Source organism: Castor canadensis, chromosome 11 (assembly GCF_047511655.1).
Source record: "Castor canadensis chromosome 11, mCasCan1.hap1v2, whole genome shotgun sequence".
Taxonomy (NCBI): Eukaryota; Metazoa; Chordata; class Mammalia; order Rodentia; family Castoridae; genus Castor; species Castor canadensis.
In genome coordinates this window covers 92,904,001-92,930,066 of record NC_133396.1, presented here as the reverse complement: position 1 = coordinate 92,930,066, position 26,066 = coordinate 92,904,001, and the positions used below count along the sequence as shown (strand labels likewise).

At 34.9% G+C, this 26,066-nt stretch overlaps 1 protein-coding gene across 2 annotated transcripts in view; it reads right to left on the bottom strand.

Moving 5' to 3' along the window:
• Window positions 1-26,066, bottom strand: part of Nme7 (NME/NM23 family member 7) — a 191,420-nt gene that overhangs the window by 110,642 nt on the left and 54,712 nt on the right. For both annotated transcript variants that reach the window (XM_074047543.1, XM_074047544.1), the window contains 3 exons: window positions 19,984-20,094; window positions 13,882-13,932; window positions 12,425-12,632 (listed from right to left, as the gene is read on the bottom strand). In XM_074047543.1, coding sequence (XP_073903644.1) covers window positions 12,425-12,632; window positions 13,882-13,932; window positions 19,984-20,094 — 370 coding nt within the window. The remainder of the gene's footprint in view (window positions 1-12,424; window positions 12,633-13,881; window positions 13,933-19,983; window positions 20,095-26,066) is intronic.

The window sequence follows — 26,066 nt, the reverse complement described above, 5'->3', positions numbered from 1 at the left end:
AACTGGTCAACTTAGCCCTGTTTCAAGACTTATAATCAGAAGAACATATAAAGAAGTATTAATGAAAGCAATGAAAATAGAGGTCATTCTGTTCTGGATGATAAATAATAAGATCTTAACAAATTTTGAATATTGGAAAACAAAGTTTTTAGTTTTCTCAAAGCATAGTTCATAAGATACAGATCTAACTTTAAGTGTATCATTAAAATACTAAAATGAAGTTAAAGCAAGGAAACAGAAATTAATGTTTAGGAATCTGATAACTACAGTTAGTTAAAACTAATTTACTAGAGTTCTAGTATAAATCAAAATGACTCTTATTTTATAGCCTGATTCAAACTTGATTCAGGCCACTGTGCTAATAACTTTGCACATAATTCAATAAAATGACAAACCAGCAATGTGAACTAGCCATTAAGATGGTCACATTAATCTGTTCTTTTAGTTATTCACAGGCCTTTCTAAGCCCTAAGACTTTATTACTATTATTTCCACTATTCTCTATAAAGCCCTCTGTGCCAAGCTTCTAAAAACCTACCAGTACATGAAGGACAACTTCAAATACTATCTCCTCTAGGAGGCTTCTCATGGTGCCCCCAGCTAGCACTTTGTACTCCCTCAAAGTTGCCTTCTACCAAATTATAAATGTGAAGAAAGGAACTAACTAGCTTTGTAGGCTCCAAAGTATGTTTAAAAGTACCTGGCTCACATCATTAGCAACACCACCAACAATAGGTGTTGGCGAGGATGCGGGGAAAAAGGAACCCTCTTACACTGTTGGTGTGAATGTAAACTAGTACAACCACTCTGGAAAAAAATTTGGAGGCTACTTAAAAAGCTAAACATTGATCTACCATTTGATCCAGCAATACCACTCTTGGGGATATACCCAAAAGACTGTGATACAGGTTACTCCAGAGGCACCTGCACACCCATGTTTATTGCAGCACTATTCACAATAGCCAAGTTATGGAAACAGTCAAGATGCCCCACTACTGATGAATGGATTAAGAAAATGTGGCATCTACACACAATGGAATTTTATGCAGCCATGAAGAAGAACGAAATGTTATCATTCGCTGGTAAATGGATGGAATTGGAGAACATCATTCTGAGTGAGGTTAGCCTGGCCCAAAAGACCAAAAATCTATGTTCTCCCTCATATGTGGACATTAGCTCAAGGGCAAACACAACAAGGGGATTGGACTTTGAGCACATGATAAAAGCGAGAGCACACAAGGGAGGGGTGAGGATAGGTAAGACACCTAAAAAATTAGCTAGCATTTGTTGCCCTTAACGCAGAGAAACTAAAGCAGATACCTTAAAAGCAACTGAGGCCAATAGAAGGGGGGACCAGGAACTAGAGAAAAGGTGAGATCAAAAAGAATTAACCTAGAAGGTAACACACACGCACAGGAAATTAATGTGAGTCAACTCCTTGTACAGCTATCCTTATCTCAACCAGCAAAAACCCTTGTTCCTTCCTATTATTGCTTATACTCCCTCTACAACAAAATTAGAAATAAGGGCAAAATAGTTTCTGCTGGGTATTGAGGGGGTTGGGGGGAGAGAGAGGGGGCGGAGTGGGTGGTAAGGTAGGGGGTGGGGGCAGAGGGGAGAAATGACCCAAGCCTTGTATGCACATACAAATAATAATAAAAAAAAAGTACCTGGCTCAAAGTAAATACTCATTTTTCATTGAATTTAAAAGATCCTAGGACATGTTAATATTCCACACTAATAAAAATGTTTCTTTTTAAAATTTCCATTATATTTTTATTAGCCTAAGTATATAATAATTAAATGTGAGGATAATGGGTTTCATCGTGTTTTCATAGATGCATATAACATATTTTGAAACAGCCCTCCATTATTCTCTTCTCCTTCCCTTCTTCCCTCCCCCCAATTCCCTTCCTTTTCTCCAATAGTCTCCTTCTACTTCCATGTGTGAATATTTTTTTTAAAAAAAACAAAAGATAGTAACAGTAATTGTTCAAATACTAGTGTATAAGCTATTCTAGTGGTAAGACATCTTAGAATAAAATAAAATGTTCTATTCCTTAGCCATCAAGTTCTTCTCTTACCATATTGCTGATTTTATTTCTTTTCTTGATCAGTAACAACATCACCTCCCACTTCTAGTATTGTATCAGATGCAAAGACTGCAGAATCTCGTCTACATGGGTTCATATGAAAACTCAAATACCTAAAGCAGTCTGGTAGGTAATCAATCAAGGAATGAAGTAGATGTGGTTTGACAAGAAAAGATGGTAGAGCTGCAAACTAGAAAGAGAATATACTTTGTGAAGTTCTCATTTTTCTGCTCCCTTCAAAATAAAACTCCTCAAAAGAGATGTCTTTATGCTCTGTCCCTACTTCCTCACCTCCAACATCTCTTAAACCTACAACCAATCAGGCTTTCATTTTACCAAAGATGCTCAACAAAATCCCTTACCACCTCCTTGTTACCAAGACTACTGAGTAATTCTTGGAACTCACCTTATTTGATTTACCAGTATTGTACACAATTGATCACTCCCTATATTCTGGAATACTTTAATCACTTGGCTTTCTTCTTGCTCATTCATAGGTTATTCCTTCTCAGTATTCTTTGATGGGTTTCTCCTATCTGATCTCTAAGTGCTGGAAAGCTCATTCTCTGAGTGATCATTCAGTCTCTGAGTGATCTCTCAAGATTCATGACTTTAAGTGCCAACTGTAGTCTGATGATTCCCACATTTTTACTTCCCATCAACCTTCCCCTCTAAACTCTATACTTCTGATATTTCACATTTAAAATGCCTAAGACAGGCCAAGGCATGGTGGCACACACCAGTAATCCCAGCTACTCAGGAGGCAGAGGCAAGAGGATAAAAGACAAAATTAGCAAGATCCTATCTCGAAACAAAAGGACTAGGGCATGGCTCAAGTGGTAAAGCATTTGCTTAGTACACACAAGGCCCTGGGTTCAATCCTAAGGTATGCAATAAATTAAATAAACAAAATAATCAAAACATGTCATATTTTCACTGCCTCCCCAATCTATCTAGAAATCCTTTAAAATATATCAGGAACCGAATCATCTCCACATCTATCACAGTAACTCTCTAATTCATGATAGTACTGATTTCCTAACTTTCTTCCATCCCAATTTTTCCCATAATATAGCTATCTTCACATTGCTTGATCTGTTCATGTAATTAAAAATTTTTGGTGCTTAAGGCCTTATGCTTGCTAGGTAGGCACTTAACCATTTCAGCCATACCTCTAACCCCTGACATATTCTTAATACAGCAGTCAGAATGAAACTTGCTATATGCTTAGATATTGTCATTCCTCAACACAGAACCTCCATAGTTTCCATCTTGTTTGGAATAAATTTCAAAGTCCTGAATTCCTACAAGGCCTTAAATGATCTGCCTGCTGGCTGTAACTTTGACTTAATCTGCCAATTCTACCACTGCTGATTTTGCCACAGCATCACTGGTCTTGCTCCCTCACTGCACTGAACATAGCAAATATGCTGCTGTTTCAGAATCTTTACATGTATTGCAACCTTTCTTCCTGGAATGTTCTTTCTACAGATGTTTTTGTGATTTTCTCCCTCACTTACTTCAGATCTCTGCTCAAACCAGAGGTTGTAAAGAGTTCCTGAATACCTTGCATTTAAAAACATTCCACACCCTTAGTCTACACACAATTCTTCCTTCACCATGAGATGTTTTCTGTTCCCTTTCTCTGCTTTATTTCTGTCAGAGCACTTAGCATCCAACATGTCATATGTCTATTTATTTGTTTATTGTTTGACACCTCCCATCAGAAGAAATAAAAGCTCCGCTTGCGCAGGGACTTTGTTTTATACATCAGTAGCTTCTCAATAAATATTTTTGATGACTAAGATTCAGAAACTTACAAACTCTGAATGTGCTAAATAAAATTAATGTATCTGCCCAGGAAAAATGAGAAAAATGAGACAGCTTGAATAACAAGCCCTTGCAAATTAGTAAGTACAAAGTCAGGATTTTAATCCAGGTCATTATGACTCCAAAGCTTTGAACTATATCCTTCCAAAGTTAATGCTTCATTATTCTACCTCTAGTTTAACAGATTATTTAGTCAATTATCTGGCCAATTATTTTTTCTCTCAAGTTAATTCTAATTAGTTTCTTTTTTGCTCAATTTATTTTCTTGTTCAATTAATAAAAATGGAAATGTCATTTTCCAGTTAGCCAGTTACATATGCTGAAAAAAACCACTTATTTAAGACCAGGGGCATGAAAATGTTACATAAATATATCTTCTTAGGGAAAGTGAATAATTCATTATACAGCTGCTTTTTTTTCCCCTTTGTAGTTCTGTCATATCTATGCCATTTATTAATCTAAGCTACATTTTCAAGAATTTTTTTTACTAGGTCATTGTTATGGCAACTAATTCAAAATCTGCTCACAACACACAGTCACCAAAAAAAAAAAAAAAAAAAAGGCCCATGCTCTTTTGCAATTTGAGGGGCTAAAACATTGTGCACAAAACTGTTTTTCTTGCAAGGGTTCCTCTAGCATTCTTGTCTTTTATATTTCCTTAAATTGTCTAACAAGAAAGGATAAATATGTATACTTTCTGAGCAAATTAAACAATCAAAATGTGATAAGCTTTACATGTATAATTTTTTTTCTCAAACTATAAAATATATAGTTGCACTGCTTCACTCTGATAAGATCCCATGGTAACTTCACTAAAGCATTTGACAAATCCACATTAATATCTTTAATTATAATAACAGCATCACTATATGGTTGCCAGTTAAAAGTTTCTCTACAACTTTGTACTTGTACATACTAATTTTAAGTAAGTATTATTTGTGTAAATTCCCCAGTTAAAAACTGGGAAACTCTCTACTATCCTAGTATAAAATAATAAATTCATTCTCAGAAAATGATCCAAAACATTTAAAAAATGAAATATAAAGTCATATAAAATGTTACAATAAATCATTAAATGGAAAAAACAAAACTATGTAAAATAATGCTTTCTATATAAACTACACACATGATCAAAAAATGAGCTGGATGGAATATGCCATAAATAGGTTATCTCTTCAAAACATTGCTGGAAGATTATTGAAGAAAAATTTTTCTTTTCTATGCTTTCGAAATTCTCTGAAGGATGTTCCCGTTACTTGTGTATTCTAAAGGAATGTAACCTTTAGGACAAAGTTGCTACTTTCAGTATACAAAGTGGACAGTAGTAATTAAGCACAGGGGTTCTGGAGTCAGAATCTGAGCTTAAGTCCTCATGAGGGCATGTGCTTAAATTCTCTTGAGGCTCAGTTTCTGTCACAGTACATTGGGGAAACGTAAGTGACCACATAGGATACTGTGAGAATTAAGATAATAAAGTCCTTATTACTGTGCCTGTAATACAGTGAGCTCTCAATAAACATTAGGCTTTCTGTCATTTTTAATTCCTAAACTTTTTTGACTCTGTGATCTAGATTATGGCGATATGAAGATGAATTAGACATCCTTAAGGATTTCACAGACTACAAAGAGAACAGACATAAAAAAAGAACCACTTTTTAAACATGGTAAATGATAGAGATATATGCAACAAATATTAAAGAAAACATCAAGGAAGGTCACCTCACTCAGCTCAAACCCAGAATCAAAATATTGGCAATAGTTGAATAAACTGTTTTTCAAAGATTTACTGAGATTTAACTGGCATACATTAAACTGAAAAATTTTAAAGTTCACAATTTGGTAAGTTGTGACAGATATTTGTTCCTGTGATAACATCACTACAATGAAGCTAACAGACATATGCATCAACCCCCTTCTTCTTTAGTAATTCTATTCCACCACTCTGCTTTTCTTTCTGCACTGTAACCACTGATCTGCATTAATTCCTATAATTCTGTACAAATAGATTTATCCAGCATGTGCTCATACATACAGTGTGTGTTCATTTGTCTAGCTTCTTTTGCTAGATAGTTATTGTGATTCATCCCTTGTGGAGTGTATCAATACTTTATTCTTTTGTCACCAAATAGTATTCCATTTACAGATATGCCATGGTTTGCCTATCCATTCATTTGTTGGATATATGGGTTACTTCCAGTGTTAGCTATTACAAATGAAACTGTTATGAATATTCATGTACAAGTCTTTGTGTTGATATTTGCTTTTATTGCTCTTGAGTAATTACTTAGGAGTGGAATACTGTATCACAGGATGGATATATGATTAACTTTTTAGGAAACTGCCAAACTTTTTTCTAGATGACTGCTTCATTTTTAACTCCCACCAGTAGAGTGTGAAAGTTCTAGTTCTTCCCCATCCTTCTCTGTTGATATGGGTAGTCTTTTAAATTTTAGTCATACTAATAAGTAAGTAGTGGTATCTCATTTTGGTATTAATTAGCATTTATGTAATGTCTAATGATGCTGTTTATTTTTCATGTACTTATTTACCACTCATATATTATCTTTAATGAAATTTGCCAATTTTATAACTGTGATGTTAGTTCTATTAATAAATGTGAAATTAGCATAAAGAGAGATAAATAAATAGAACAGAATAGAGAGTGCAGAAACAGACCCAAACATCTACAGATAACAAAAGTGGAAGGCAATTAAGAGTAGAAATGACAGTCTTTTCAACAAATGGTGTTGGAACAATCAGACAACCATATACAAAACAATCATTTTAATAATACTTTACTCCATACATAAAAATTAATTCAAAATAAATCACAGGGATAAATGTAAAACATAACACTATAAAGTTTCTAGAAGAAAACAAAAAAGAAAATTTGTGACTTGGATATGACAGCTTTTTAGAGGTGACAAGAAACGTATCATATATAAAAGAGTAAATTGATAAACTGGATTTCATCTAAAGTAAAAACTTCTAATCTACAGATGTTAAAGAGAATGAAAATGCAAACTATACACTAAGAGAAAATATTTGCAAATCCTATATCTGGGTGGAGAATTTGTATCTATAATAAACAAAAAATTCTGAGCTGGGTTTTAAAAGACAAGTAAAAATTACTTGGGTACAGAGAGACTGCATTCCAAGGTAGAGGTGCAGAATGAGTATGAGTTGCAGAGCAAGAACACCACCGTCTACAGAGGGAGAAGTAGGATGTAAGACTGAAGAAGAGGGTAGGAAAAGCATCATGGAAAGGCTTTGTAAACCATTTGAACAGTGATGATGGTAGGAGTGGGGAAAAAAGGGATAATTCAAGAAAATGTTTAGAAGAGAAAACTTATAAAACTTTTTATTGATTACATTTGGAAGATAAAGAAGGAAAAAGAAAGAGTACTAGTTCCCAAATGATTCTGCTGGTAACATACAGAATACAGAAGGAACAGTTTAGTGAATTACAAGTCAGTTCAGTACTTTTTATTTTATTTTATCATTTTTACATTTATTTACATGTGTATACATTATTTGGACCACCTCATCCCCACTCCCTGCTTCTGGGCAGAACCTATTCTGCCTCTTGTTCTCCAATTTTGTTGAACAGAAAACAAGAGATAATAAAAAAGACATAGCATTTTTGCTAGTTTGAGATAAAGATAGCCATACAGAGAGATTCCTAGTGTTGCTTCCATGCACATGTATATTACAACCCACATTGGTTCATCTCTACCAGACCTCTTCACTACTTCTTGGTCCTCTTCCCATAGTGACCTTGGCTGGTTTAAATTACTACATTTGCTCCTATACAGTGAGCACATCAACCACATTCAAGTTTTAGGTTTCCTTCCCTTGCTCTATTCCTCCCATGCATGTTCTCTGTTAGTGTATGACAAATGCCCAATAATATTAATTGCATTTGTTTCAGGTCTATAATCCCCAAATGAGGGAGAACATGAGATTTTTGGCCTTCTGAGCCTGACTTACTTTGCTTAAGATGATGTTCTCCAGTTCCATCTATTTACTTGCGAATGACAAAATTTCATTCCTCTCTGTGGCTGAATAAAATTCCATTGTGCATAAATACCACATTTTTCTTAATCTATTCATTAGAAGTAGTGCATCTTGGTTGTTTCCATAGCTTGGCTGTTGTGAATAGTGCTGCAATAAACATGGGTGTGCAGGTGCCTTTCCTTCAGGTATATCCCTAGGAGTAGTATTGCTGGATCATACAGCAGATCTGGGTTTAGGTCTTTAAGAAGCCTCCATATTGTTTTCCAATGTGGTTGTACTAGCTTACATTCCTACCAGCAGTGTATGAGGATTCCTTTTCCCCCACATCCTCAACAACATTTGTTGTTGGTAGTGTTCTTGATGGTAGCAGTTCTAACAGGTGTGAGGTGGAATCTTAGTGTGGTTTTCATTTGCATTTCCTTTATGGCCAGGGATGGTGAGCATTTTTTTTTGCGTGGGTTTTTTTTTTTTTTGGCCATTTGGACTTCTTCCTTTGAAAAGTTTCTATTTAGTTCAATTGTCCACTTATTTATTGGTTCATTGATTTTCAAGGAGTTTAGTTTTTTGAGCTCCCTGTATATTCTAGTTATCAGTCCCTTGCCTGATGTATAACTACGAAAGATTTTCACTCATTCTCTGTGTGTCTCTTCAATTTAGAGACCATTTCTTTTGTTGTGCAGAAGCTTTTTTTTATTTCATGAATTCCCATTTGTCCATCCTTTCTCTTAGGTCCTGGGCCACTTGAGTTTCTACTGAGGAAGTCCTTGCCTGTACCTTTTGCTTCCAGAGTATTCCCTGCATTTTCCTGGAATAACTTCAAGGTTTTGGGTCTGACATTAAGGTCCTTTATCCACTCTGAGTTGATACTAGTACAGGGTGATAGGCATGGATCTAGTTTCAGTTTTCTGCAGGCAGATAACCACTTTTCCCAGCAATATTTGTTTCATATGATTTGTTGAGTCATATGAAAACATATGATTTGCTCCATCATGTTTTAGGTGCCTTTGTCAAAAACCAGTGGGCGGAGCTACGTGGATTCATATCTGGGTCCCCTATTCTGTTCCACTGGTCTTCATGTCTGTTTTTGTGCCTGTACCATGCTGTTTTTATTGCTATGGCTCTGTAGTATAGTTTGAAGTTGGGTATTGTTATAACTCCAATGTTGCTCTTTTGCTGAGTATTGCCTTGGCTATTCCCAGTCTTTTGTGTTTCCAAATGAACTTTAGGGTAGATTTTTTTCAATCTCTGTAATGAATGTCACTGGGACTTTGATGGGAATTGTGTTGGACATATAGATTGCTTTTGGTAGTATAGCCATTTTTACTATGTTGATTCTGCCAATCCATGAGCATGAGAGAGCTTTCTACCTTCTGTAATCTTGGATTTCTTTCTTCAGTGGTTTATAGTTCTCCTTGTAGAGGTCATTTACATCCTTTGTTAAGTTTATTCCTAGGTCTTTGATTTTTTTTTTTGAGGCTATAGAAATGGAATTGTTTTCTGATATTCTTTCTCAATTTGTTCACTGTTGGTATATAGAAAGGCTACTGATTTTTGTTAAGTTGATTTTGTACCCTGCTACAAGGCTAAAGCTGTTTATGGTGTCTAGGAGTTTTGGGGTGGAGTTTTTTGGGTCTTTGAGGTATAGGATCATGTCATCTGTAAACATGGACACTTTGACAATTTCTTTACCTATTTGTATTCCCTTTATTTCTTCTTCTTACCTTATTGCTCTGGCTAGAAATTCCAGGACTATGTTGAATAGGAGTGGGGAAAGTGGGCACCCTTATCTCCTTTCTGACTTTAGGGGAAATGGTTTCAATTTTTCCCTATTAAGTATGATGTGGGCTACAGGTTTGTCATATATAGCCTTTATAATGTTGAGGTACATTTCTTCTATTCCTAGTTTTCTTAGAGCTTTTATCATGAAATGGTGTTGAATCTTATTGAAGGCTTTTTCTGCATCTATTGAGATGATCACGTGGTTTTTGTCTTTGCTTCTATTAATGTGCCATATTACATTTATTGATTTGCATATGTTGAACCATCCCCACATCTCTGGAATGAAGCTGACTTGGTCATGGTGAATGATCTTTGTAATATGTTGTTGGATTCGGTTTGCCATTATTTTATTGATGATTTACGCATCAATGTTCATTAAGGAGATTGGCCTGTAGTTCTCCTTTTTTAATGTGTCCTTGTCCGGTTTTGGTATAAGTGTAATACTAGGCAGTGTTCCTTCCCTTCCCTTTCTATTTCCTGGAAAAGTTTAAGGAGTGTGAGTATTAGTTCTTCTTTGAAGGTCTGATAGAAGTCAGCAGAGAATCCATCAGGTCCTGGACTTTTCTTTTTTGGGAGACTATTGCTGCTTCAATTTCATTATGTTTTATAGATCTGTTTAGGTGGTTAATATCCTCTTGGTTCAGTTTTGGATGGTCATAAGTATCTAGAAATTTGTTCATTTCTTCAAGATTTTCAAATTTATTGGACTATAGGTTCTCAAAGTAGTCTGTGATGATTCCCTGGATTTCCTTGGTGTTTGTTGTGATCTCCCCTCAATTCAGTTCAGTTCTAAATGGATTGTTTGGCTATCAGACTGAAACTCTAAGGATGTAAGAAACTTATAGAGACATAAGAAGTTAACTTATCTTTTTCCATATAAAATTATCTAATACAACTTAGTGACTAACCAATGAATTTATTACCCACTGATTAATGACACTAAATTCCCACTATATGTGGGTCATTTCATGAGTGCTCTAGACTGTTACACTGATATTCTTGTGTACTCTGGTACCAATACCATACTTTAATACTAAAACTTATAAAAACTCTTGTTATACTATAAAATAACTCCCACCTTATCACTACCACACCTTTTCCCTCTTCAAAATTGTCTTGACACTTCCACTTGAGAATTCTATCAAGCTTCAGGAAAATCTGTGCTAGAATTTTCAATGAAATTACAGTGAATTTATAGGTCAAGTTTGAAAGAATTGATATCTTAATGATATTGAATCTCTGTACATGAAAATGGAATATATTTTTAAGTGTTTAATATAAACATTTATCATTTTTCCCATAAATCTCTCCTTATTTTGTTTATCAACAGTATCATATTTTTTAACCACATGAATACTGATCTTTCTGAAATTACAATTTCTTACTGGTTATTTCAAGTATATTAAGAATACAATTGATTATTGTATAGTTATGTGTAGCTTAATGGCAGAGATGAATACATTCTGAGAAATGCATCATTAAGTGATTTTGTCCTTGTGTAAATATCAGAGAGTAAATTTACACAAACTAAAATGGGTACAAAGTCACTTGGTAATATTTAATATTATGCTTATTAAATACGATCTTCTAAGTACTTTGCTCAGCACTCATCTTAGGATAACGCTGTGATGTAGGTATAGCCACTACCTTAAAGACCAGGAAACTGAGAATTAATGTAAGAAAAGCAGTAAACTAGGGAAAGAAGCCTGAATGATAATCAACTGCTAAAAAAGACAAGTGAAGGGGAAAAAAAGGCCAATTAACAAGGCTAGATATAAAAGAAACAAGAACAGTAAGATATCATGGAATTAAAATGGAGTGGAAAATTTCAAAAGGAGACTCATCTCAATTTTGTCAAATGTAGTAGTGAAATACAGTAAGATAAAAGATAAACATTTTCCTTGAATTTTTAAATTGAGAGAACATCAATTATTTTAGCCAGGACAGTCTGAACTGAATGATGAGGAAAAAGAAAAATTGCATTGACTGCTCCCAATGAGTAGTCAAAAGAGCTGAGGAGAAAAAAATAATGAGTGTAGCCTATGTTTAATGAAATCTTAAAATCTTAGATTCCTAAAATCTAAGGAAGAAAAAAAGATTAGATAGTAACTAACAGGAACTCAAGGTCAAAGGGATGCTTTTGGGAACCCCTTAAATGATGCTTCCCAATTTTTTGTTAAGACCTTTAGTCCTGCTTCTTCACATATAATACATTTTATAGCCACAACATATCTCCTAGATTCCTACTCAGCTAACAGTGTTTGGTTGGAATCTATAAAAGACTATATATCAAATGATGCCATATTTTTAATATCTCCTATGCATAAGCTAGTATCCCTACATGAACTCAATAATTCAAACATCTAAGAGCCTCCGTAATTTAAGTTTTTGCTAGAAGAAATTAGATAACAAGTGTTTTAATTAGAGAAAACTAATGTTGGCCATGACCAGGTTACCAGTTCAGAAAGGACAATTATCATTGAAACACTATTTCATCCTAAGCAAAATATCAAAGATGTTCCCACTAGTTGATCAGCTGGATAAACCCATCCAAAGTTACCAGTGTTTTACAAAACTAAAACAGGAACTGAAGGCATGGTTCAAGTGGTAGAATATCTCCCTCACAAGCACAAAGCACTGAGTTCAAATCCCATTACCAGAAATAAAAACTAAAACAAAATCAAAATATTTTTAAAACACCTTACTCTGGCAGCGGAAGCAAATGAATCAGGGCCATGAGCTGCATTTCTTATGCCATCTGTTCCAAAAAGGGCTCTAATGCTTCCAGGAGCATCTGTGCGTGCCACTCCAGAGTTTGCAGGTCCAAGCAGTCTTTTCCATTCACAAATAGCATCATCTCTTAAAATCTCCATGGCAATAACAGGCCCACTTGTAATAAACTGGATCAGCTCACTACAAAACAGGTAAAAGAATAGTTTGCTTTTTTCTGTCAACCTAGGCACTTCTTTTAGCAATAAAGATATATTTAAATTTGAATGCTTCAACAGAGATAAAAATATTATGATCTCAGAACTATTGGGCTTAGTGAAGTCTATTTGGGCAGGATATAATATTCATAAATTTTCTTATAGTGCCATTTCAATTGATTACTGGAAGAAAAAAAAATCACTGTTTTGTTGAATTAAAACTATTTTGTTGACTTAAAATGAATATAGGTTTTCCCATTGCTCTGAAAGGCGCAGAGGATTTTCCTTTTTATTTTCATGTGGTTTGCCATTGCAATCAAGTAAAATTCCATAATATACAAAGTGATGAGAATGGTATCTTAACATTTTCAGTAAGAATTTATTTAATTATTTTTGTCTAGTACTAGAATTCAAAGAGTGATAAGGAACTCTCAATCAATAAACACTGAGTAGGTTTACTGATAAAGAGAAAAGACATCAACAGACCTTAAGGAAAAGCTGCTTATTAGTAGAAAAGTTACTCTGGGCTGTTCTTATGTTAAATTAAAGCATATACTCGTTCTTGATTAAAAATCCAGGACTGAGTCACAGTCCTCCAAGGAATGAAAAATGTTAACCCATTTTATGTTTCCAATTCTACATGTGCACAAGGCAGTAATGACAAGGTTAAGAGTAAAATAAGTGACACTCCCACACTGTGTTAAGCGGAGACAAAGTACTTCGAAAAGAAAACCCATATTTCTCTCTTATCCAAAGCAGAGAGGAGCAGAACCCTCCTGGAGAAAGAAGAATTGTGTGACAATGTCTCGTGAGCCTATGAACTTATGACTGCTTGACACTTCCTCCCTCATGCACCATTGTCACATGAGCTCACTCCCTTCAGTAATCACTCCAAGTCATTTTGAAGAACATTTCTAAGAAATAGCATGTATGAAGAGGTAGTCCTACCCTCTACTTTAAGAGGATCACAGGACTTCTTCAGACATATTCTGCTAGACATTAGATGCTTAAACAAATCATTAGACCTAAGGAGCCCAAATTAAAGGAGAAACTCACATTTACCCTTTCAATAAACAAAAGGAGAGAAATACATTCTGGGAAGTTGCAACGTGTTATTTTGGTCCTTTTGATAGATTACTCTCAGGCAATAAATTAATGAATTATAAAAATTTGACTCTTTAGTTTTATAAGAAATCCTCTGAGATATACCACTATCCCCCAAGTTAAGTACATACTTATAAAAGGGCCTTGATTGGTGATCTACATGAAAATCCATTGCTTCTTTCCTATAAAATAGTCAAAATGTCAATAGTTAGGAATTATGAAAATAATTATTATTTTAGCTTACATTAGTAAAATGAATATGAAATCTTCTAAATTTAAATATGTATATTATCTATATGTGAAATAACTAATGATATTTTTACCAAATCATTTGTCAAATACCCCCTCCTATTAAATATTTTGCAAGTATGAGTCATGATGTATATTAAGATATGAAATTCAAATGGATATAAGGCAGTATTTACTTTTCTATTCATGTTATATAACATGTCTTCCTTTTGCCAGCATTTTTAACATTCTAGATACAAAGTTTAATATTTGACCAACAGGAATATTTGTTACCCCTTTGTACAATAAATATACATTAATAAAAATTTTAAAGTCTAAATAAAATACATCAAAATATGTAAAGTCATCTTTTAACTCAAAATTTTTCACTTTCTTCTACAAGTTTTTGTTTTGTTTGTTGGCCTACTAGAGTTTGAACTTAGGGCCTCATGCTTGTAGGCAGGCATTCTACCACTTAAGTCACTCCACCATCCCTCTTCTAAATGTTTTAAACTTAAGAGTGTAGGCTACAATTTTAGTTAGTAGTTTTGGTGTTTTTCTTAGTTCCAGCTCACCAAAGGAAAGCTCTAAATACTTATGTTTTTAAAAAGTGACTTACAATCTATCCATATTAATGTATTCTTATTGGTTACTAGTAGATTAAAACCTAATGTTTTAACTAACATCAAGGGAAGAACATGGAAATAGTCAGAATTCAAAAGTAATAGTAATTAATTTTACTAAGCTAATAGGGATTTCTGTTTCCATTAAAGAGACAATAAAAGAATAATGCACTCTAGATTGAAATTTTGCAAAGTCTTAAGAAATTATTTTTTTAGCAAATAAGATGTTTTTCTAACATCTATGTGGTTTTCTTAAAGTATTTAAACTGAGTTCACAGTATGTGACAAATATATATCAACATATATGATCTTAATATGTAACCCAGGATGGCCTCAAACTCACTACCTTCCAGTTCTACCCTTCCAAGTGCTGGTATTACAGGAATGTACCACCACACCTAGTCAACATCAGCAATTTTTAAAAATTGCAAATAAGTTACAGTCTTCATTAGCAAAAGCTTGAGAATTAATTTGGTATGCAATGCTATTAAGATCTTATCACTCTATTACAAGATGAATTCAAATAACATGTTACATCAGGGCACACTCTGATTCTAACTGCACATACTCAAATATTTCTTTTGCCTATGAAGAGATGATGAAAGAATACTGTGCAAGTATAGAGAAATGGGAGGTGTGAAAAACTCACATTTTTTTCTAGAGCCTGTTGTACACCCTGGTTATTTTATTTATTTGCTACAGCAATATTCTGTGATAGGTATAAACACCTTTGTTTTACATATGAGAAAAAAGTTCAGCATAGTTACGTAACTTGTTCAGGTCAGAGAGCTAGTTCAGTTTTAATCCTTAAAACTGAATGTGTGAAAAACTCACATGGAAATAAATTACAAGAGTTAACAGAAAGTACTAAAATGACCAATTCTAAACTTTTCAACACAAAAACTGAACTAAGAAGGAAATAAAAGTGTGATCTTTAATACTAATGAAAACTCTTGACACAGTCTAAAATTGTTTTGGTTTTCTTTGGGTTATTAACATTATCATTATTATTATTACTTTGCTGGGGACCAAGTCCAGGGCCTTCCTTATACATGCTAGATAAGCACTCTACCACTGAGCTAGATCCCCAACCCTGATATTATCTAATACCCCAAAGTTCTCTTCACTCAAAACCTAAAATTGAAATCAGTAAGAGAGTTCATTCATTTTTCCCCCATCATTCTTATTAAATTCTTCCCTTAAAAGGTTTAGAAGGTGATAAATATTAATAAGTACAGTGCTATTTATAGGTTTTTTGTTGGTGTTTTTTTTTAATGAAAAAACACATCATTCTTTCACAACAATCAATCCATTAATTCACTTTAAAGAACATGGGCAAGGGAACTGGGGGCATAGCTCAAGTGGAAGAGCACTTACCTATCAAATGCAACATTCTAGATTCAATCCCCAGTATAGTAAGAAGGGAGGGAGGGAGGCAGGGAGGAAGACAAATAGCCAGATGTGGTGGCCCATGCCTATAATCCCAGCACTCAGGAGACTGAGGCAGGAGGATCATAAGTTCAAGGCTAACCTGGGTTACATATGACTTCCAGGCCAGCCTGGGATATATAGTGAGATCCTGTCTCAACAAAAAACTACAACAATAAAAAAGAATCACAGCCATGTGTTTTTAACAACAGGATCTATTCTGAGATATTTGTTGTTAAGCAATTTCATCATCGAGTGAACATCACAGAGTACTAACACAGACCTAGAAGGGTGAACATCACAGAGAACTAACACAGGCCTAGATGGGAACTATCAATCATTCAACATGGCTTCATGATACAATCATGGGGTGGTTAACCTGAGATGTATGAGACTGCTGCCATCATACCATGGCATACTGCTTTGTAGTAAGCTTATTTTAATAAGTAGAAGGAATATACTCCAAAATAATAAAAAGAGTAGTATAGTAACTACATAAACCAGTAACATAGTCATTTGTTATCAAATATTATGTACTGTACAAAATTGCACATGCTATACTTTTAAGACAACTGGCAGTGCAGGTTTTTTTTACACCACCACCACAAACATGAAAAATGCATTGTATCATGATGTTAGGATGGCTACAACTAGGTCATAGGAATTTTTCAATTCCATTAGACTCCATCATATATGTGGTCCACCACTGACCAAAATGTTAGAATGTGGTACATGACTACATTTACTTTGTGCCCACCTTGAATCAGACACTGATCTAAGAACTAAAAATACAAATTCAGAGAGCAATGACCTGCTGACTTTCAGAAACTGTCATGATCAAGAAACTGACACTTGAACAATTTTAGTAAAGTTTAAGTATTGAGAGAAACTCTTCCATAGTTTCTATCATGCTCTGAACATGTCCTGTTGGGTATGTTAAGAATGCAAGGCCCTCAGATACTGCTCAAGTTGGCAGAAGATCTTGGTGTCAATTTGCATGATTCTTGCTTTGAATGCATACAAAATCCAAGACTTACTAGGTCATGGAGTCTTCCACCCAAATTTAAAAGGAAATCCTGTGAGGTCAGGCAATGTGTGATGGGGTTAGAGTCCCTGCAAGCATTCCCTAGAAGGGTAATGCATAAAACTGTGAGGATGAAGCCTAAGGTACAAGGGAGACCCCAGGAAGTTAGAGATGTCAGGAACATGGAACATCTCCTGAGCAAAGCCACAAGCAGCTAATACAACCAGCCCGAGAGATATTGTGGGGTACGACAAGCAAAGACATAAAGCCAGGACTGCCCAGACCTGTTGGAGCTCTCAACACCATATGCCCTGGATGTCAGACACAAAACTATAGGAGTTGGTGTTTGCCCTGCTGGATTTCAATTTTGATTTGATCTTGCTATTCTCCTATTTCTCCCATTGGGAATGGGAATATTTAATCCTTGCCATTTATATTGGAAGTATGTAATATTCTTTTTGATTTTACAGGCACTCATAGTTAAGAGTTTGCCTTGAATCTCAAAAAATACTTTGAACTTAGTCTTTTGAACAATGTTGGACTGCTTGGATATAGACTGAATAAATTTTACATTATGAGATGGACACAAGCCTTTTGGGATCATGGGTAGAATGTTGTGGCTTAAGGAGATGAGTTTGGGTGTCTACTTGACAAGGAGTAGACTTGAGATGGTTAATCTTGATTATCAACTTGACTAGACTGAGAACAGCCTCAATTAATGAAGCATACCTCTGGGTGAATCTGTGAGGTTATTTCTAGAGAGGATTAACTAAGGAGAGAAGACCCAGCAGCACCATTCCACAGGCTGCGGACACAGAAAGAGTAAGAGGAAAAGGGAAAAAGCACTTTAGGGCAGGCATTCTCTATCTCTGCTTCCTGGTCACCATGAGGTAAGATGCTGTGCTCCCCACTGAAGAGAAAGACAATAACCCAAGTGCCCAAATACTTAATGAATATACAGTTTGTGACCTGAAAAATAGAAATGAGGCTCAATGGATAGAATTATAACTGGCATGAACTTTCAAGGATAAGGTTTGGGGAAAGTAAAAATTTTCAGAAGGGAGCTAAAACACTGATTCTATCATGATCCTCTGACACAAGGATTACTCAGGAGTGAGTAGCCTACACTAAAGGGCTAAAAGGAAAAGAAGTCATTGAAGAGTTACATTTCAACAAATGGTAAGAGGTAGGGAGGACTGAGGAACACTTTTGTTAAGATACTGCACACAGGAATGTTTGTTTATAATGAAACTTGACTTTTAGAAAGATCAGTAAAAAGGGTTTGATAAGAGATCAGTAGTTGAACTATGGGAGAAAGTAGTACATAGCAATAAAGGAATAAATATGTGTGTGGACAAGTAATTAAAAGGATGAAGAATTTTATAAGGCATGGATAGAATTACCAAGCCTCAAGGTTCCAAAGAAACTCTAGCAAACATATCCTCTACAGTGTTCTTGAAGTGTTGACTGGCTCCAGGAGTTTTCTTTATGTGCTACAGAGCCATTATGATAAACAAGTAACATCTCTGTCATGGAAAGCTTGAAATCGAATTATCAAACACTAGAAAAATTAAACTCATATAGCCCTCACAACAATTTTATGCTATAGGTACTATTATAATTCCATTTTTCAGATGAAGAAACAAGCACAGTGGTAAATTTTTCAGAGTCACATACTTAGAAAGTAGTATAGTTACAGTAATCTGGCTATAGATTCTACTCTGAAATGTAAGCCTCCTTCTTTATGAGAAGATACGGAAACTGGGAAACATTACATAGAAGAAAATTTCAAACTGAGCACCTGTCATTGTTGAGGTAAAATTGAGGGTGTTAAAGTTTCTAGGATAACACATACTGACGTTGGGTTAAATGTCTATTGCCATCTACTGCTGTTATTCTCACAGAAACACAAATATAACTAACCCATGAAATAGATATACAAGAACAGATGATTTCTTGAAGTAGTGAGAAGGTACCTGATCAAAACCAAATGAAAAATATAAGAACACTATTGGGGCCAGCTCTGCCAACTACTACATTCATGCTCCTACACACAGTCCCTATAGACGCTCCACAGATCACACCAACCAGAATGTGATCCCAGGGAAAACAGGCCACTTCCCTAATGGATGCCCCATCTCACTTCTTTTCCTCTTTAATGTTTTAGTCTTTGTTTTGTCTAGTTGGTAGGATTAAAAAAAAATGAGTGCCCAATATTGTAGAAAGAATCATTAGTGTGTTTTCCCCCAAAGGATCTCTGAAAACACTAAAGAGGAGACTGTCTCATATCTCCATTCTTTGTTTGACTTTGTGAATATTTTTCTTGTCATTCCCAAAGCAGGATCACAGCATACAGTGTTTTCATGATAGAAAGAAAAAAATAGGATAAGCCTTATTTTCACTAAATAAGACTGGAAAATGCCTGATAAGCTCATTGAATTGCTTTTAAGAGTTAGTAAATATCAATATTTACCATATATCACACACATATACCATGTATGTATGTGTGTGTACATGTGTGTGTATATATATATGTATGCATACACATCTACACACACACACATACATATGAGCTAAATATAAATATTTCCAAATGTATCAGTTTTGGGAACCTAAACAAATAGAAATAATGAAACATACATTTGTTCTTCTACCATTTTCATACATATGTTATTCTTGTACATTAACTGGAAGAGATTACAATTATCAAGCCTTGGTGTTATAAAAGCAGATGGAGCTACAGAAGACAATAGTTAAGTGAATCCTGTATAATTTCACAACTCCTAACTGCACAGAAGTCAATAATAATTATTTAAGTGTCTAATAACCTGTCTTGTTTTTCTTATTCTGATATGAATAGTATTCTATTCTTTGCCATTCAGTGAGTGCTTTTTTTGGCATTACATAACTGAAAATGATCAACAAATTACCTTGAAAGCATCATCATTTTGAGTTTGGTTATAGTAAATCCAGTTTTGTTTATTATTTCAATTATTTCTCCAGCCTTTGATACTGCATCTGGTTTAATCAGGGCTAATGTTCTGTAAAGAAATAAAGAATAGGTTTGAAATAAAAACAGTTCTGCAGTTTGTATTTATAATTCCTTAACACTAGTAGTTTCCTTAACAATCACCCCAGATCATCATCAAAATTAAGTATATAGAAAAGTGTATCACAGATTTCTCTTTAAAATATATACAAAGTAAGATTACTATTTTCCTCAAAGAAATCAAAATTAGGCAATCAATTTTTTAAGGGAAGAAGAAAACAGGTTAGGGAAAAACATGAAAGTTGTTATTTTAAATATACTCAACTTAGAAAACACAGTTTAAATTTCTATTTCTTATGTATCTTACATAAATTGTTAATCTAAAAAAGTTATAATAAATATATTAGAAGATTGGGTTTTTATCTCTAATATTTAAACATATATATGTATGCATTAATCTCAGTACTGACTTGGAAATAAATAAAAATTCCAAATTGATATGACTCTTCATATCAACATCCTCTCACCCAACAGTATATATGAATAGTGAAAAATACACTAACTTTTACAATCAAATCATACTTTCCTCCAACATCAGAGCAATGCATTCTCCCTCTGTGAAGTCTCTGAATAAACAGAAGTTTGGACTTGGACGTTACCCCCCAATTGTCCTCATTTTATTGTTGAAGAAAGTAGGCTACAGAGATAATGTTCAAAGGTCACACAACTGATCAGCATCATCTTCAGAATAAAACACAATCCCATGACCTGTGTTCCACATTACAAATAATGTTACTATTATTAAAAAGATATACCTTCACCAAATCTGCAAGAATAATATTTGCAAATGTGAGATAAAAGTCCGATTAGTTGGAATAATTCAATTTATACAATAAGGAACTGCTTGCCACTTTCCTTTTCTGTATTTTTAATAATTCTGACAACAACAGCATTAATTCAAGAAATCATAAAAGAACAGAAGGCCTTTTGATATTTAGCTTTTTCCACCAATAAGATAAGTAAATCTGAGGATGTAGTAACTTGAATATCCTCACTTACAATTGGAAATAACTTATGGTTGAGTTCTAAAAGTGTAAATAACAAAAGAAATTGTTCATCATAAGTCTTCTTAAGACTATACAGGATAAACTTCTTCTTGGTTTGAAGCAGATAGTCAGTTTGAGTACTTTATTATACGGCTTTGTAGAAAATACAGTTAATTCTTTGCTTTTTGGTGTGCATTATTTAAATATTATAATATTATTTAAATATTATAAGTCAAACTAACTTATAAAATGTTTTGGCTAAACTCTAGGAGAGTATTTCACAAATCCTAACTTTTTCTTAAGATCTATTTAAGAAGCAACCATTTATTACAACCAATACAAGAGTGTGAAAAGAGGAAAGAGGAGAGTGGAAGAGGGGGAGAGAATGAGGTCTGAATCAGATGTCAGTTGTGCTTGTTTTGTGTGTGTGTGTGTGTGTGTGTGTGTGTGTGTGTGTGTTACTGGGATTTAAACTCAAGGCCTCTTGCTTGCTAGACAGGTACTCTATCACTTAAGCCACTCCCCCAACCCTCTGTTGTGTAAACACATAAATGCCTACTTTTAAATATTTACATTTAAAAGATTAATATATATACATAGGTACATTCAGATGTGTTTATGTTTATCTAGATAGATAGATATCCCTTATCCCTTAAAATATCAAAAGCAGGAACGTTTGCCTAAAATAAAGCCAAGAAACACAACCAATGCTCCTTCATAACCAAAAAGTTCATAGAAAATTGAATGCCATATTTATTCAGTTATCTGGCTACAAAGTGTGACTTGTTTTGCTACAATGCTGTAAGAAACTCAATCTCTTAAGTCTCTTAGATTCCCATCCTGTGGGAAGTGGTGGGAAGGCCAGCAGGCCATGGGCAAATTGACTCCTGGCTACTTGGCAGAATGTGAGACTCCTTTCCATCTTTTAGGACTACACAGAACCATCCAGTACCACCAGTGTTGATGAACAGTGAGAGCTTGTCCACAAAAGACAAAGAACTTGAATGTGATTACAAGGAGTCGGCACCTTGGGCTTTTCTTCGGTTACCAATCCAGGGCCAGGGAGGGGAACATAGAAAGAGTCCCACTGGGGAAAGGAGCTGACTGAGTCCCTAACAGAAGATGGAGAGAGTAAGGATTTTGAGCTCCTACCTGGGCAAGTAAATGCCCAAGGTTTTCTCAAGATCAACTTCAGACTATGAACACTGAGAAAGAGATGACTGGACTAAATACAATGAATTGGATGAAGCCTTAAGGATCAATGCCCAAATCTGAGTGTTATACCTATTTCAGAAAAAAAAAATCCAATGTAGCTCATTTTGGTGGGGATTGAGAATGTGGTCATGTTTATTGAATCATCTGATTTCTATGAGGAGGCAAAGGTTTAGATCACAAAGAGTTGCAATGACCTAGCTGTCCTGTGATCATTTGGGGAATGAAAAGTAACAATATAAATCAAAATCACTAGGGTTACTCTGCTCCTGAGACAGTCTGAGTTTGTTCCACATACATGAGGAATAGGATCTTAATTCCCAACATTCAGAGAAAGATAATCAGTAGCAGCCCTGCTTCATGGTTCCCTAATCCAGTGCTGCTGGGCTTGAAATAGATATAAACATAGCCATCATCGATTTCTTTTAATAGGCAGCAACATGAAAAGTCTAAAACTGAGATGGGGATGTAGCTCAGTGGTAGGACAATTGCCTAACATGTGAAAGGCTCTATGCTCAATCCTTATCACTAAAAAAAATGTAAAAACTGACAGTATTTAATTTAAATAATAATCTCATTCTCTCTTTCCTCTCTTTTCTCTCTCCCTCTCCCTCTCCCTCTCCCTCTCCTCTCCCTCTCTGTTCAGGGTCTCATTATGTAGCCCAGTCTGACCTAAAACTTGCTACTTGCTATCAACCCCAGGTTGGTCTCAAACCCAGGATCATCCTGCATCATCAAACTGTGTGCTAGGATCACAAGTATGGACCAACACAACCTATTTCATTTTCTCTTACATGCCTACAGAAGAAAATGATTATAGGAGATTATGTAATTAATTGCTCGAAATACATTCCCTGTCTTGTTTTTATTTCTTCATCATTCTGCAGGTAATAATTTAAATGATTTTTTGAGGGGAAATAAGATAAGCATTAAAATCACATGTGTTATTTAGGGCTGGTGAAGTGGCTCAAGTGTTAGAGTACCTGCCTATCAACTGTGAGGCCCTAAGCTCAAACATTAGTACTGCCATGCACACAAAAAAAATCACATGTGTTATTTAAAAGTGAAGGAACACACAAAGAAACAAGAAGGCCACAAAAATAGTGCCTCTGTTACTACATAATATGTAATGGCTTTAAACAACAAACAATTGCTCAAGGTTCTGTAGATTAGATGATTAGTGATTTCACCTAAGATCATTTTTAAGCAGCTTTAAGCTAGCAGGTCAGCTGTGGACAGCCCTCAGCTAAGACCTAGGCTTCTCTTTCCTATGTTCTTTCATCCTGAAAGAGGCTAGTCCAGGTTTCTTCATATGCCACATAGAAATGAACATACAAGTACTTATCAAGGGTCCCCCTGAGTCCCCAAAGGGACTGATGTCCCTTTGGCCAATGCAAATCAAATGATCAAGCCCAGGGTCATTGTGAGAGAATTGGACCAAGGACATTGACACCAAGAGGTGTGACTCACTGAGAGCCATCAGTATAACAAACTACCACACAGTCACCCTCTTGCCTGCCTGCAAGATGCTGCATGATATACTCTTAAAGAAAACAAAAAATTATGAAAATCATTATTTTATATTATAATTTCTTAGCAACAGACAGTGAGAAAAGCTTGGCCAACCTTCACAAACTCGGACAGGATACAGATTTCTGGAAAATAACAATTCTCACAGAGCCATGTAAAAACATGTCCTTCATATACCATCAGGCTCTGAGCAAAATTTGCAGCAAATGTCTGTAAGAACAATAATGACTTGACTGCTGTACCGCAAACATCATAGATAGTATATAGTGCTAATGCTGTAACATCTTAGTACGATGGACTCTTAGATTGCTGTAGACTTAAAGGAATAACTATGCAAACATTAACCTATGCTAATTTACATAAATATTCCAAATGTATTCATATTTGCCTTAGGTCTACAAAAATCCATTCTAAACAGCAAATGAAGTCAAACTTACGGTTTCTTTTGTACTTTCTTTGCACGCATAACATATGTGCCTGCCCCACGGATAAAAGAAATCAGTCTTATATGAAGTAATGTGTGTTCTGGAAGAAAATGCACTGACCTAAACTTTTTGTTTTTATTTTGTTTATGCTTACTAGGCAGGCAACTTTACCACTAGGACCATTACGTTATTCCAAGCTAAAGTTTTTGACTGGCAACAATCCTTCCACTGAAGACTAAACAAAGTGGATTTTTAAGAGAAATATTTTGTTGTTGTATGGGGGTTTTTTGTTTGCTTGATTTTGAGATAGCATCTTGTTACATAGCCAAGGCCAGTCTTGAACTCAAGATCCTCCTGTCTCGGCTTCCTGAGTGATGGGATTACAGGTATGAATCACCACACCTGGCTCCTTTAAAATCTTTTCTTAAAAGCAAAGATGAACTGATTAGACAGTAAATAATTATTAGGACAAAAGTTTAAAGAAAACATGGGGACTCAGAAAAGTGAGACTCAATGTTGCTTCTGACTTGTCAGCATTGCCTCTCAAGCAAATTTGAATTTTAATCTGTACTATGTCACTAGGAGAGGGGACTAGAACCCAATAGATTATCATCCCTAAAATAATTTGAAAGTGAAATCTATAATTCTAGGGTGAACCAGAAATCATACATTCACATCACATAGGTAGTTTTGGAGCTTAAAATTTTTTAGCACGGACAATGCTGAAATGAATTTCTAATGTCTCCAGAAAATAGACAAAAGCACACACAATTCCTCCCTTGGAGCAAAGTAACTTCATTCTGTACTTCAAAAAACTCTTACATAAAGATACAGCACACATATACCAAGCACATATAAAATATGCCTATGTATACATACACAATAATCATATAAAGTTAATCAGATAATCACACACACATGAGAAGATTAACATAAAGGAGAGCCAGAAGAAACAACATAGAAGAGAGAGACACCTACAAATATTTCAGATACTGGAATTACCAGTTCTCAATCAGTTAATAATTTGGACAGAGAAATGGAGAATAATTGAGCTTAACATATGACAGGAAGATGATCTAGGGTACAAGAAGATGACTTAAGGACTGGAGGTGTGGCTCAGGCATTAGAGGCCTGCTTTCCAAGCATGAAGTCCTGAGTTCAAATCCCAGTTCCACAAAAAAAAAGATGATTTAAAATTGTGAAGGAGATAGAAGAGACAAGAGATTTTTGAAGAGGGTGTAAACTGATAAGATTTGTTCACTATCTGGATGTGGAGTTACAATAAAGATCAGACTCAAGGAACCTCAATTTTCCAGGTCTGTTAATAGGTGAATGTGGTGCTTAAAATTGTTAATTTTTAAGTACCTAAGAAAAATCCAGGAGGAAAGGTTCAGAAAAGAGATAAACATATGGTTTTGCAGCTGGGCTGATAATACAAACCTGGAAAGCAACAAATAGTTGAAATCATGGAAGTAAACAGTCTCCTAGTAGAGAGTAAAGAATGAGAAATAGTGTCCATGGACAAAACCCCAGAGGAACACCAGCAGGGTTTTTTTTTTTTTTTTTTTTAGCTCTTTCTTTTAAGGACTCTGAGAACAAACAGCCAGAGAGGTAGAGGCAGAAGCAAGAGATTTTTGTGCAACAGCAACCAGGGAAAGAAAAAGGAAAAGGTTTTACAATATTCTAAATATCATTTAATTCAGGGAAGTAAGAGGGAAGAATACAGATGGATTTTTGGCACTTACTAATTTTTAAGGTCTTTTAATTCATTCACACACTAAATACTGTATCCCAAAACTATCATCCTGCTT